The sequence below is a fragment of the Diabrotica undecimpunctata genome, chromosome 4 (genome assembly GCF_040954645.1).
Source record: "Diabrotica undecimpunctata isolate CICGRU chromosome 4, icDiaUnde3, whole genome shotgun sequence".
Classification (NCBI taxonomy): Eukaryota; Metazoa; Arthropoda; class Insecta; order Coleoptera; family Chrysomelidae; genus Diabrotica; species Diabrotica undecimpunctata.
The window spans coordinates 67,752,824-67,768,926 of NC_092806.1; the positions used below are offsets into that span (position 1 = coordinate 67,752,824).

Consider the following 16,103-nt stretch of genomic DNA (forward strand, 5'->3'; position numbering starts at 1 on the left):
AATTTTGTAAAAAAAAATGTAGTCAACTAGCTCTCATTCTATAAATTGTGATATTATAGAGCACTTTCAACAATGACTGCGTTGTAAAAAGCATCTAATCTATGTTCATTTCTTGTACTTTCAACCCTGTATAAGTCAGCACGACGAGAGTTAAATGCCTAATGATTGGTTGTACATTTTTGTCCATTTCTTACTAATCTGATCTTTATTTACAATTACTAATATTTATATTCTAGATTTTCTTCCACATTATACAATTATTTCCTTTCAGTCTTTCGTATATTTCGGTTAACGTAATCATCTAATTCGTTGCGCTTTCATTTGTTGTGATGTAAGGTTATAATAATTATTCATTTATTTAAGCTTGTATCGACATATCATTTTGTGCATTATCAAAATAGTTATGTCTCTCTGGATCTTCGCAAAATTCATCTAAGAAATAAATTAATTCTAACGTTAACAGTCTTATACTCTCTTAACCCATAGATAACAAAGAACCTTAACCCAAAACTTGATAGCAAATCTCAAATAGAAACTTTGTATATTTTATATAAGATAAATATAATCATATTTTCTAAATTGTTTTGGATAATACAGGAAACGGAAACAACGTGAACAATAAACTACGCGAAATAGATAAATATTTTTACACTTTTAAGTTAAATTTTAATTTTCCATTTGTATACCTTATCAAATAGGAAATATATTATTAGATTTAGATAATGGATACATGGAATGTTGTATAAAAATATATTAGTCATATTGAAACTTTGTCCTTCCGGAACCATTCGGGCATATGTTACACATATTTTGATATTGAAACCTTATACATCCGAATACATCACTAGTTGTATAAATATGCTTATATGGGTTAATTTAGTATTATATTTATATATTTACTTAGTTTTGTAATTTTATATATTAAGTAGTTTTATTTTATACATATAAACAATTAAAGTTTTTTTAATTTAATTTACATGACAATAATTTCTTTTCTGCCCAAATACAGACCAAAATTGGCTCATCATTAATTTGAGAATTACAAGTTGGAGTTATTGCACACCCAAACTTATATCAAAAATAGAACATCTATCTTTTTCTAGATTATCACAATGCTGTCTGTTCTAAATAAATAATTTCAATAAATTAATGCACATTTCCAAAATATACCTAGAATAAATATAAATAACTTTTAAATAATATAACACATCACATTTAATTTTCAACAAACAATTTAAACAATACCTACATTCCTAGTTTAGTTGTTAATATCTTTTCCCCTCAAGAACTGTCCCTTTATTCGTTAATAGTTGCAGTAAAACCGATGATCACCTGTCACCAGTTTACCATAACAGTTTCTTAACTATGTTTTCTTAAACATTCAATATTAATCCTTGTATCGGCATGTAAGTAATAATTATTCATTTAATTTCAATGTTACTAGGTTGTTTTTTCACTTAAGTTTTATTTTGGTTTTATTTAATCAATTTTAAAGTCATATTTAATAACCACACACATATAATATTGGCATAATTGCTGTATATTCTGTACCAGACAGCACCCTAATACGGGTGATTATATTTTTAGCATTTATTTACCATGTACCGTTGACCTTAAGATGCATAGCAAATTATAGTATGCGAAACCGGTCGTTGGTGGTAAAATAAATTGATTGTGAGTAAGTCTTATTCTTATTTCTTTTTACTTTTTTATTTTTATTGCTTTTTACCTTTTTTTAAATATGGTTTAACTTAAAAATGGTCCTCTGAATCCAAGAATTTTATAATCTTGAAACTCTCTATATAAACAGAAATAGTTTTACATTGTCAAGTTTTTAATCTGCATTTTTAATGTCACCATACTGCAATTTAAGTAGTTACTTTACGTCGAAAGCTTTCTGAATCAATTTCAATACGTTCCGCCGAGCATAAACGCGAAACATCTTAGGCGAAGCAAATGACTTTAACTCTGGAAAATCGAAACTAGCAGGAAGAATGGAAATATTTACTCTTCACTGATGAATCTCGTTTTGGAAAATATTCTGATAGTTTAAGTATATGTATAAATTTGATTTATGAAGAGGAAATCATCAACAATATTATTTCAATAAAGACGTTGTCAAGCAATTACTAAAGTACTTAATACCTCTGACAATATTATTGTTTGATTTTTAAAATGAATTGGGTTTTACAAGAAATTTTGACCTTAGTTTTTCTATTTTTTTTTTAATGAATCTTTCGAGTTGGTTAATTTTTGGTACACAAAGGAGGGACTTAATGTATATCAAAGTGGTACTTTCCAACGTACCTATATTATATCCCTTAACCCTGAGGGACAGGTGATCATTTTACATTATCTAACGTCTTCTGGGAAACTTCCAATATATCGCTTAATTAATGTATTATTCAATAAAACTATAAATGCAAACGGTTCACACAGTAATAATCTTCATAAGAATTCATTCTCAAGGTTCGTGAAACTATCTTTTTCTTCTCTTCAACTAACTCGTTGTCGTAATTTTCCCTGCAGAATACACCAATTATTTTCAGTTCGAATTATATCAGATTCTGGAGCTCTCTCACGAAAAACCAACGTAAAACTCTACCTTCGAGGGTCTAGAGTTCAAGACACTTTACAACACATATTGTTGATAGTCTCATCTTTTGCGAAGTTTGTGCGTCTGGACTATTTAGCTTTCAATTAAGATATTCTGCTTACTATTTGAAAGCTTTACAATATTCTTGTAGAGGCAACGCAAGTGGCGTTTTTCCTTATTGGTGGTTATGGTTTCATATAGGAGGTGCCTCATTCTTCCTTTTTCGATGAAGCTTTTATTTTTATTTATGTTTTTCATGATCGGAACTGTACTGCCAAATATCGTTTAGCGACTCCTCGAAAGTAAATGTAAATATTGTACAGTATCCTTTATTAATGGTGTTTCATTTATCTTTATTTAATTCAATTAAAGTATGTACAAAGTAATGATTTAATAATTACTTTTAACGATGCGTAGATAATTACACAATATCTGGTTACGCATTACATATAAATTTAAATAAATACACTAAAATCAGCTGTGGTATTTGCCAATTAGTGTGTTAATGGTATGTTTTAATTTACAACTATAATAGACGTTTCCACCTTAGCAATTTTCTGATATGATAATAAAAATACTGGATTTTTTTTTATTTTCCCTATGTATGATACTATTTCTATAAAATGATACTTATATAGGTGGTAATACAGATATGCCACAGTAAAATAACCTTCGAACAATAATTTATATAGTTCTCGGTCGACGGGTGGTTAACACTCTCATAATTATAAATATCGTATAGTACAGCAATTAATTATTTAATCGATACGGCATTAAAATTAATTTAAACATAATGAACTATGTGTAACATATTTTAAGGGTTGGAACAAGAGGTGATTAGTTCACTCCTGCTCATAGCTTGTGCAAGGTCACTGAGACGCTATTTAGTGAAGTAGTAACAGAATGTCTATTTTGTCAATGAGTATTAGAACAAGTGACATAAATGCTTCCATTTACCAAATATATCTTTTATATAACTCTTAATCGCCTTTCTGACTGAAGCAAAGTGATTTAAGAAATTGTAAAATAATAAATTAAATAAAATGTGATCAATTCTGTTTCTCGTGTTTTCACAAACCACAACACGTTGTTCTTTGTGGCTTGATATATTATATTGAGTATTATGGGCTTTATCAGGCCAATATTCGTGCTTTTTTTAACATACGTCTAACCTCTCGTGAAGTAATTCCATTTTACTCCTATTGGAACATGATTCAATAATTTGAACAGTGGCTAAAATCGCAATATTTGCTTCCTTAACATTAGCGATTAGGGTAAAGATTCTCACAACCAATTTTTTTTTAATTGTACTATTTTATTAATTTTCGTAAAAACATAAAACTATCGATTGCTACGATCGAAAACTTTGATTAATAACTTTTGACTGTATAATTTTTTTTTTCAATGGATAATACCATTTTTACTAAAAAATGTTAAATTTATTAACTAAAAGAAAAAACTCGGTCGAATTAATAATAACCTTATTTTATATGAATTTCTTTGGCCCACCGTAGCGGCAGTGCCGATAAGAAAAATGTTCTCTGTCTGCCCCATATTAAATATTGGAATACATACTATGTGTTTAAATATTGAACACATAGTATTCAAATATAGTTGGCATATCTTTGTTGTATTACGGACTGGTTCATTTTTGATGATTGACATTCTCTTTCTATCTGACCGCCTCCATCTATTTCTGTCTAGTGCTTTGATTTCAAGCCAGGATTTTCCCATTTCTTTTCCTTAGCCCAGTATTTTCCTTTTCCAAGTTTTCTTAGATCTGCCTACTTTCCGTCGACTTTGAGGATTCCGATCCATGCTGTTCTGGCAATGTCATCTAGGGGGTCTACGGAGTGTGTGGCTCAGCCATCTTAATTTTCTTCGACTTATTTGGTTTATGACATTTTCTGGTTGGTTTGCTTCCATAAATTTTCATTTGATATTAAATTAGGCCAAAATATATGAAGGTTTTTTTGTAAAGCTCTGACGAAAACTTGTAATTGGTGTACTATGGTGCTGATATCTTTCACGTTTCACAGCCATATAGTAATACAGCCCTTACATTTGTGTTGCTTTCCTGCACATCACGCTCTGTATCACCATTACAATCAATTATGCTGCCAAATATACAAATTCCACCATCAATCAATGGTTCAATGTAAATCTCTTACAGTGAACACAGTTTCTTACAGTTTGATTCGAGACATACTATGGGCACAAATTATCATTTTAAGTATTTTTGATTGAAACATCTGTAGATGATGTTAGTATTGGAGGCTTTACTGTATCCCCATAATTCTGTTATAATAATTATATATCTTTATGTCTCTTTTGTAGGAAATGATACATATGCTGACTTAACTGGGTTTATCTTGATTTTCCATCCCTCTTACCAATTGTTTAAAAGGTTGAGATGATTTTGGAATTTTTAATTTGCTCTTGCTGTGTTGCTATAAGTGTGTTATCGGTTAGTGGAACAGCAGTTTAGAAAGATAAAGAACGGGCCTTAGGACGCTACTCTCTGCTATACATGCAAGTTTGCTAATCAGATAATTCATATCAATTTTAACTTAAAAATAACGGTTGTTATGGTAAAACTTTATAACAAGATATAATTGGTCGGGTAGATGTATGTCATTTGAATACATAAAGAAATCTTTTAATAATTAACCGAACTAAAATATTAGCCATAGTTTTACACGATATTTGTAATTTTTACTTTCTTAACGGTAAAGGAAATTACTTGCTGTGCTTATATGTAGTTAAATAATACGCAAAAATAATTGCGCTATGAACATTACTAATGCATACCATAAGTAATATGATCATTTGTATTAGTCTATGCGCAAATTGTTTAGTACGCTCATTAAACTTATTAAAATAACTATGGCAAATATATAAAAGTATACATTCTAACTATAAATAATAGAGATAATAATTGTCATTAAATGTTGATAAATTTTCGTAAAAAGAACATGTGCAATGAAAATGGATACTTGTATTTTATAATCTATTCCATTTTTACTAAATGACAAGTTTAACGGATTAAATGTTTTCTTACATTCGTCAATTATAATGATGCACCTAGGGATTAGAATATTTTTAATGTTTCATGCTTATTAAATTCAGTTACTTTTATTGACCTTTCAAGGCCGATAAAAGAATGTTTAAAATTCAATAGTGGGTATATAATATTTTCCTGCCTTGGCACCATATAACTAATTAAACCTGTTGCCAGATTGTTGGCAAATGTACAATACAAACAAGTTTTCTGAGGAAGATTATCTTGGTTGAATATCTTGATTTAATCACATACCAAACGAAGCATGGACAAATATATTATTACAAATAATACCATTCGTTCGCTTCAGTTGTATATAAAATAAACAAAGAAAAATGGCAGGATTTCATAAATAAATTCATAACACATTCATTCATAAACAAAAATGTGAAATTTTGGGACCTTTTACCTCACAGGATAATGATTTTATATCTTTAACATCTGTAAATGGTTCCAATAGGTTGCAACATTTTATTCTTACTCTCCAAAAGGAGTTTTTAAATACATATACATATTTTAAAAAACAGATACAAGAGAAAATATACCTGGACTCTTTACTATCCCGCTCTTGTTGAATATCTTCTTAATATCAGTTTAAATTAATTGTACAAGTATTCCTTCAGTGGATTTTTGTATTCAATCAATACTGGGAATAACATAAAAATGATTGTGAATATTACCAAAAATAAAAAGGATGTAAATACGTAACTTGCCAAGCTTTATTTATTTCTTGCTTTATATTATCTTTTTCTTGTATTTTCTTTTGCATAATATGTGAATTTTACATTTTATTTTAAACATTTTATTTTGTTACAGCAACTCAAAGATGACCTCTGTGAAGTTGTGTCTGAAATGGAGTCCCTCGACTCAGGCGAGGAGGGCAAAAATAGCAACAAGACCAAAATGATGTCTATAGGCCGAAAGAAGTTTAACATGGATCCCAAGAAGGGTATTGAATATTTAATAGAAAAAGGTCTGTTACAGAATACAGCGGAAAGCGTTGCCCAGTTTCTACATAAGGGCGAAGGGCTGAATAAGACTGCTATTGGTGATTATTTAGGAGAAAAAAACGATTTTAACGAGCAAGTTTTACAAGCATTTGTTGAATTACACGATTTTACCGATTTAATTTTGGTGCAGGCTTTAAGGTAAGTAAATTTAATATACTTCATTATTTACAATTAGTTCTTCCCAAATTATAAAAAAAACATTTAACCTCAAGCTGAAACTGACGAAATTGAAAATACTACATAAATTAGGAAGAATCACTTCTTCCATACGTTTCGTTCGGAACTGGGGCAGATAGTATCAACGATCGTCAGTGATGGTAAGGGAACTAGAACCGTTATCGCATTGCTTTTGATAAATCGTTGCTGAAGAACCGCGAGGAAAAAAAATTCCAGACCACTGCATGAAAAACCCCCAAAACAATGGACTATTGTTATTGTTTATGTTTATGGGTTTATATGACTGCGGACACTGAATCTATTCTCCAATCTTACAATAATTTTCATTAGTCATTGTTTCGTATACAATCTTATCCCACATTTAAGTTTGTACACACCACTCTGTAAGTGTTTTTTATTTTGGCTCTTGTTGTTTTTAATATATTTGCCTAGGTTGTTATTTGTTCTGAAAGCTGGTGTTATTCCTTTCTTTTTTATGTGTTTGGCTATTTTTGTTGATATTTTGCCTCTATATGTAATCGAGCAGAAGGTACTGGGTTTTTCTCTGGTGGTGGAAATACTAATTTCAGGGCTTTCTTGTGTAGTTTTTGATTTAACATTTTATTAACTGTTTGTTTGTTGTATCCATTGTTTACTTCTATTTGCTTAATGATATTTAATTCTCTCTCAAAATTGTGGTTTGACATCGGAATTTCTGTTAATCTATGTAACATACCTTGATAGGCTGCCAGTTTATGTTGTGTGACACGCATACACGAATGTGTATGAATGTCATACACATTCTTGTACCGCCTGTGGCCTGACTTTAAGGGGTGGCCTGAAAAATATATTATATTTTTGAAAAATTTTGTAGTACGCTTAATTCGTAGAACAATTTTATTACTTGTTTTTAATGCAGATTTCACTCCTCTATAAAAAGTTTCTTATAACTTTTGATGTAAAATAATTAGGGAAGCAGGAATTCGACGATTTAGAATTTCCCATTGAGTTTCCTATGGCCCGTTTGGCGATTCACGACCCGGGATAGATGATCATATAAAAATCTTTATATAGATCCCGGCAATATAATTCTCCATGTTTCTGCTATATCTTCTCTGTTGGTTCTCAGGGTTCATGTGTGGCCTTCAACGGTCCAAGTTCTGGCTTTAAAGTATCTTGTTAGGTATCTTATTTTTCTAAATAAATCTCTTGGCTGATTGTTTTGATCGTGGCTCTCAATTTCTTTGCATATATTGTGATAGTATAGTTGTTTATCAGCCTTGCATCTTCGTTTTATTTCTTTGTTAAAGTCTCTTAAACTAGCTTTTTCTCTTTAACTGTATACACCACTTTGACAAAGATTTCTTCTATTCTCAATTATTTTAAGGGTTTCTTCTATTCTCAATTATCTGTTATCCAGTGCTTTTGTTTCACTGGATTATTTACCCGTGGGCGATTAATTGGTGTTGTTACACGATGTTTAATAGTCCCCCATATTTCTTGTGATGTAACGTTACCAATAGAAAGCATACTTTTTTGCACTTGAAGTTTCTTAGTTCTATCCTCTTTGTCTCTCTCCGTTTGTTGAGCGCTTTAAATTTGAGCTTTACTTTAGCTACGAGAGGAGTATGATATTAAACACATCTCCTTCAAAATACTGAACATTTGTTACGAAAATCTTATTTTATATTTTAGAATAAGTATCTGAAGAGAAAATAAAACTTTAACATAAATTTCGTCTAACAATTTAATATCAAAATTAACAAAATCTTTTCACATTATAGAGAAAAAATAACAAGGTTGATCGTATAATTGATAGTGAACCCTTGACCAAAAATAAAAATCAGACAAAATATTATCAGATACCTTCTTGTCTGATCACTTGTTATCCAGGAATTTAACAAACAAAGTACCATGTATTCGGTACCGAAAACGTGATGTTATTCAACAAACGAAATTCTTAATTTAAATACATTGATGTTGTACTTAACGTTAGATTCTGCGATGTTCTCAGCCGAAGATACGTCGTAGCCAACCATATGAAAGGTCTTCAATACCGAAATCATTTGCTCAAAACCATGCAAAATATCCAGTTCTAGAAATCACCCCAACTCAAATCCCGAGGAACATCCTCGATACATAAGAATAACCATAAAAATATATTCAGAAAGGAATACCTATCTATCTCAAATTTCCCAAAATCCAACATTTACCGGTAGGAGGTAAAAATCCAAAAAACTAATCAAGACAACTTAAAAGGCCTATACGAGAAATGTGGGCATTTGCCCCGGACCTAACTGCGTTTTTCTACAAGAGAAAAACAAAACTCATTACCACAAAAAGAATCTAAAAACAATACTTACAAAACACCGTTGTTGACACAGAGAGTTAAAACTTGAAAATCAGAACGTTTGAAGTTTTACATCGACACGAGTTGGACGTGACTACTACGCCTATACAAATGGACTGTCTACTTTAAAATCTTCACGAAATATTTTTAAGAAATGGAATTGAATTTGACGACAAATAAAGCTTGTTACATTAATTGTAACAGGTTTTAATTTATTTTTAACTGCTAATTTTTGTACATAAAATTAGTATCTACACAATAGGACAAACATGTAGAATTTCATAAATGAGAGAGAGAGAGAGAGTGTGTGTATAAGATAGGATGCTTGATGCAAAAATTTATTACATGGGAGAAAAATACAAATAACATCAAACTAAAACATAAATAAAAACAAAATCAACAAACAAAATCCTCAAACTACAATACTACTTACTAGTTAATACAAGTCTTTCATATGTCTGTGTCCATCCAAGTTATTATCATGCAGATCTTGATATGAATGTAAATATATGGGAATGTGGCAATCCTGGGTCTAAGGCTACCAAGAAACTATCCGAAAACTTCTAAAATTTACTGGTTTACACAAAAAGGGCACTACACACTTATAATTAACTGCTCTTATACCAAAAGTGGGACAAATTTTTTACAGATTGGAGAGCCGTATATACATATATGTGAAGTAAATCCTTGACGGATTTTTAAGGGCTTCTGCAAATAAAGATGTTGCTTTGTCCCCGTCTTAATTTGCTCTAGTTTTGTAAAAGGGTGCCGGTATTCAAAGGGTCTTTTTGGAGAGTAGATATGTCTTATTGCACACGAAACACTATACTCTATTGTCAGTTGTATATTTACACTGTTAGCAATACAATTTTCATTTATGGTTAGTGGATTAATAAAATGTCGTATCTATGGTTCAGGGTGGTCACTGTGTAGGTTAATAGTGTAGGTGCATTACTGCGAACCACACACCCAGATAAATCTTGAAATACTACTAATTTAAATTGAAGACGAACAAAATCAATTCAGTTGATAGATGAGTAGTACGGTGAGAGGTAAAGACTCAAAAGCAGTTAAGATTAAGAGGTTAAGAAAATCGGAAATAGTAGTTGTAGGATTAATAAAATAATATAATTCAAATAATAGACCCATAATTACTTTTTCTTGTAGACAATTCTTGTGGAGTTTTCGTCTACCAGGTGAAGCTCAAAAGATCGATCGGATGATGGAATGTTTCGCTAAACGTTACTGTGAATGCCAAGGCGAAAATAACATTTTCGAGAACTCAGATACCTGTTACGTCCTTTCATTCGCCATTATAATGCTCAATACGAGTTTGCACAATCCTAGCGTTAAGGAAAAACCCAGTATAGAACAATTTATTAATATGAATAGGGGCATTAATCAAGGGCAAGACTTGCCCAGAGAATTGTTAGTGGTAAGTAAACATTTTTATATTTTGTATAATCTGTAGGAAAAAGTCATTATGTTTTCCAAAATATTTTCTGTGCTTCTGCAAAAAATTCGGCAGGTTTTGTATATATAGTAAATTTTTCTTTACTAAGATTATATATATATATATATATATATATATATATATATATATATATATATATATATATATATAATCATAGTACATGTAAAAAAATGTAAAAAATGTAAAAATAGGATTCCAGAAGCTAATCATAGATGGAGAAATATGGACATGGAATAACAGCCAACGACAATTAGTAAAAGATAAAAATGTAAAACCAAAAAACTAACAGCAAAATTTAAACAGGCTAAAATAACGAAGACGACTTGGCAAGATAAAGGTACAAGAGATGAACAAAATGTAGAGATCATTACTGGAAACAAAGTAATAAACGAATGCATATTAGTAGGGACATGGAATGTAAGAGGAACGTACGAGGAAGGAAAACTAAAACACATAATCGACGAATGCAAAAAATACAAGTTCGAAATAGTAGCACTACAAGAAACAAAACAATTAGGGCAAAACTCAATGGAAATAAACGACTATTTATTTTTCAACAGCGGGGGAGACAATAGAATGTTAGGCACAGGCTTTGTGGTAAATAAAAAGCTGAAAGATCTAATCGTTGACTTCAAACCAATTTCAGAGAGAATATGTGTATTAAGAATAAGAGGAAAATACCAAAAAATAAAATTTATAAATATACATGCACCGACTGAAGACAAAAGTATAGAAATAAAAGAAGACTTTTATAATCAAATAGATACAGTATTCGAAAATATCCCCAAATACGATGTAAAAATAGTGCTAGGTGATAGTAATGCAAAAATAGGAAAAGAAGAAATATATGTACCCACCAGAGGAAAATACAGCTTGCATGAAACAACGAACGAAAATGGTCACTTCCTAATTGATTTCGCGAAAGAAAGAAATATGATCATTATGAGCACATACTTCCAACACAAAAGAATACACCAAGGAACGTGGAGATCACCGGATGGGAAAACCATAAACCAAATTGATCATGTGCTTGTCGAAAAAGATATGCAAAAATGTATAAAGAACATAAGAACATACAGAGGTCCAGATGCAGATTCAGATCACTTTATAGTTGGAATACAAATGAAACAACTTATTCCAGTACTTAGAAACCAGCGGAAGAAAAAGTATAAAGCAACTAAACCTGTGAGACTACTGACAGAAGAGGAACAAAATAAATATGAAAGAATAGTCAGTAGAGGATTAGATAATATTGCAGAAAGTGGGGATATTGAACAAACATGGATGCAAATAAAAGTATGTATGACCAAAGCAGCTCAGGCCAGTAATAGAAATATAAAACACGAATACAAAGAATGGTTCGACGATGAATGTAAAATGGAACTAGATGAACGAAATAAATTAAGAATGAAAATGATGCAAGAAAAAACAACAGAGATAGAGAGAAAATACAATGAACAAAGGAAAAGAGCCAAAAGAATAATAAGATCTAAGAAAAGAAAATACAATGAAGATAAATTAAAATGTATAGAACAGAGCTATAAAAATAGAGAAATTAGAAACTTATATCAAGGGGTGAAAAATGAGAAAAAGGGGTACCAAGGAAAACCTGTACACTACAAAAACAAAAATAGAAGAAATTTAGTAAGTGACGAAGAAATATTGAGCAGATGGAAAGAATACTTTGAAGAACTTTTAAATGAAATTCCCACAACAGAATATGAAGAGGAAGAAGAAGTGTATGAAAATGTCGATCAAGAACGAATAGAGGAAAGACCACCTAACGAAAAAGAAATAAAAGAAATAATAGAGAAACTAAGGAATAATAAGAGCCCAGGAAGAGATGAAGTAACAGCTGAAATGTTTAAATATGGAGGACCAGTACTAATTAAGCATTTGGAAAAGTTGCTAAAAGACATATGGGAACAAGAAAAATTACCGAAGGAATGGACCGAAGCGACACTGTGCCCTTTTCACAAAAAAGGCGACAAAAGTTTATGCCACAATTACAGGGGAATAGCCCTACTAAATGTTGCATATAAAATACTTGCAGTATATATAAAAGACAAGCTATCTCAAAATATAGATAATGACATAGGGGAATATCAATGTGGATTCAGAAGAGGGCGCAGCACAGTGGATCAAATTTTCCTACTGCGCGAAATACAAGCAGAAAGCTACGAATATGGGAAAGATACAATGGCCCTATTCATCGACTTTAAACAAGCGTTCGATAGGATAAAGCGCAAAGAAATATACAAAGCACTACGTGAAATGGGAATTAGTGAAAAACTGATAAGAATGGTAAAAGTGACACTCCGAAAAACAGAGAATAGGGTTAAAATAAATGGCGAAGAAACAGATAAGTTTGAGGTTAGTGAGGGGGTGCGACAAGGAGACCCACTGTCATCGCTATTGTTCAGTATCATCCTCGAAGTTACCATCAGAGAAGCTGGAATCAACAGGTCAGGACTTATATATCAAAGAAAACACCAATGCTTAGCATTCGCTGACGACATTGTACTGATAGCCAGAAGTAAGCAAGAATTAAAAGAAATAATAAAAAGATTAGAAATGAAAGCGAGAAAGAAAGGGATGTACATAAATGAAGAAAAGACCAAATATATGGAATGGACAGAAAGAGATTACCTACAAGAACAATATCTGACAGTAATAACAGATGAAAAAACATATAAATTCGAAGAAGTAGAAATATTCCAGTATTTAGGAGCGACATTCACGAGAAGACCAAATATGAAGGAAGAAATCCAAGCGAGAATTATGGCCGGTAACCGTTGTATTTTTGCACTAAACAATTTATTAAGAAGCAAAAACATATCTAGAAGGGCTAAGATAAGAATATATAAGACAGTAATAAGACCTATTGTATTATATGCCAGTGAAACATGGACAATGAACAAATCCGAGCAAGTCTTGCTGCAAGTCTGGGAAAGAAAAGTCCTCAGGAAAATATTTGGAGGTAAATTATGGAATGGTATATGGATAAAAAGACCAAATATGGAATTAGAGGAGATGTATGGAGAGCCGAATATCGTAGGGATCATAAAGTCACAAAGACTGAGATGGTTGGGACACATCCAAAGGATGGAAAACACGAGACTGCCAAATGGGAGGGAAACTGCCTAATGGGAGGAATAGGAGGGAAAAGGAAGAAAGGCAGACCGAAAACCAGGTGGAAGAAGGATGTTGAAAAAGACATAGAAAAACTTAAAATACCAAACTGGAAAAATAAAGCAACAAACAGAAAAGAATGGAAAAGAATAGTAACCCAAGCCATGGGCCTTCTAGGCCTGGAGAGCTAAATTATATATATATATATATATATATATATATATATATATATATATATATATATATATATATATATATATATATATATATATATATATATATATATATATATATATATATAATATTAACATCTCTTAGTACAATTTAATTTTTTTGTTTATTTTTCACCGAATTTTTTAGTCGTATTTTTTAATTCGTTAGGTTAGTTTCTCATTTCATTTTAAAATTATGCTCTTGCTATTACTTAGAAAAACATTGTTTCCCTTTTCATAGCTTGGTTTTCTTTCCGTAGAATGATCTGTAAACTTCTTAGTAATTTATTGATGTAGCATCTCTCAAGTGAATTCACAAAAGGAGAAGTTTTCAAAAGAATTCACAAAATCGTAACAGTTACAAAAGACACACATGAGTGTTGTGCCACATTACTTTTTTTTATTTTATATAAAAATATATAAAACATAACACTATATAACTCAAAACTTAGTATAAAAAGAGTAATAAAATCTTCTGTTAGGTGTACAAATTGTGTGTTCACAAAAAATAGTTTATTTAAAATTTTCATTCTCCTTGGAAAGCTGATGTTTGAGTGAAACATGCCAAGTTGACTATATTCCGTGGAAATGAAACACAGTGTTGTATTTTATTATTGTATATGAATATTTCAGCGAAGTTATAATTAAATAGTTTGAACGAAAGGTACATGAGAGATAAGGTGTTTAAAAAAACTTCTTGTAATTCTATGAATTGCAGTATCTAATCAGGAGGTGGTTTGACACTCTCAAATCAGAGGGAAATAATGAACTGTTCTGCTTGTTCGTTGAGGCGATCTACAATCTACCTAAGTCATCGTCATAGTCATTAACATCTTAGCAGAGCTGGTTCATCATTGAGCTTTCTTCTCCACCGCATGCATAGTAATATGTGGAAAAGACGAGAATTCAAACCAGTGTCTTCATAGTAACTATCACGCCATACCCCGTTTAGTTCTGTCATTGCTGCTTTTACATAGCGCTCCAAAATATATCATACACACCCCGCACTAGGTTTCAGGACAGTATTGTTGGCGATCAATAACCATGATTTTGGTTCTGTTGTAGTTAACGATGAGTCCAAACTTTGTACTTTCTACCTCGAGTTTTTTAAATAAGTTAGTAATTTTTTCTGAAGTAGAAACGCAAGGTAGATATCTTGACACTGCCTAGGTTTACTCCTTCCTCCCAACCATCCTAAACTCTGCGTATTATGAACTCTGTATATATGTTATATAATAAGGGAAATAAAATGCATCCTTGGCGTACTCCCTTCTCCAAAGTGCATTCGTCAGATAGGCATCCGTCCATTTGAATATATGTTAAGTTATCTTGATATAGTTTGCTAATAAGTTGAGTCAAGTATTTAGGTACACACATTGTCGTCAGTATGTTCCATAGTTTGTCCCATCTAACATTATCCTTTGTATAATCAACAAAACATATAAGTGTCGGGATCTGATATTCTCTGGCTTTTTTATGATGTTTCTTACATTCAGGATTTGTCCTCTAGTATCTCTACTATTCACAAATCTAGTCTTCTCATGTGCTATTTGACGTGTGCTATTTCTAGCGGACGTTACAGGATGTAGAGGATCACCTTACTGGCGTGTGATATTAGAGCTAGTAGTCCATAGTTGTTACAGTTATTTGTTGAACCTTATTATGTAGAGGTATGACTTTGGTCTTTCTCCAATCCTCAGATTGGACTCAGGCTCCAGACGCCTGTAGGCCAAATTTCACCTAAGTAGTTTCTTGTAATTTCGTCATCTACTCAGTAGCTAAATCATCATGTAGTCTTATTGCTCCATACGCTGATATATTGGTAGAGTGCATTCCTAGTATTTTTTATTGTACTCTGTCTATGCTCTTTGTGTTTGTCAGTTTGGATCAACTTATAATTGGCTGCGGTCAAATTGGCTTTAAAGTGGGGTAATATGTGGTTTGCTTGGTAATATTTTTCAAAACAATTTACTTGTTTGCTAACTAGCAGTAGTGTGCTGTGCACGGTTGCTGTCGGACGTTCTCCTTTGAGGTTTATGACACTCCAAATGCCGATAAAGATAGGTTTTTTGATGGCAGCAATTATTGCGGACCAGTGGCGAATTTTACCAT

General features: G+C 31.5%; 1 protein-coding gene across 8 annotated transcripts in view; it reads left to right on the forward strand.

The window, feature by feature from the left end:
* step (cytohesin steppke) overlaps positions 1-16,103 on the forward strand; it is a 199,493-nt gene that overhangs the window by 166,305 nt on the left and 17,085 nt on the right. For all 8 annotated transcript variants that reach the window (XM_072529653.1, XM_072529659.1, XM_072529654.1 and 5 more), the window contains 2 exons: positions 6,474-6,805; positions 10,341-10,608. In XM_072529653.1, the coding sequence (XP_072385754.1) occupies positions 6,474-6,805; positions 10,341-10,608 (600 nt within the window). The remainder of the gene's footprint in view (positions 1-6,473; positions 6,806-10,340; positions 10,609-16,103) is intronic.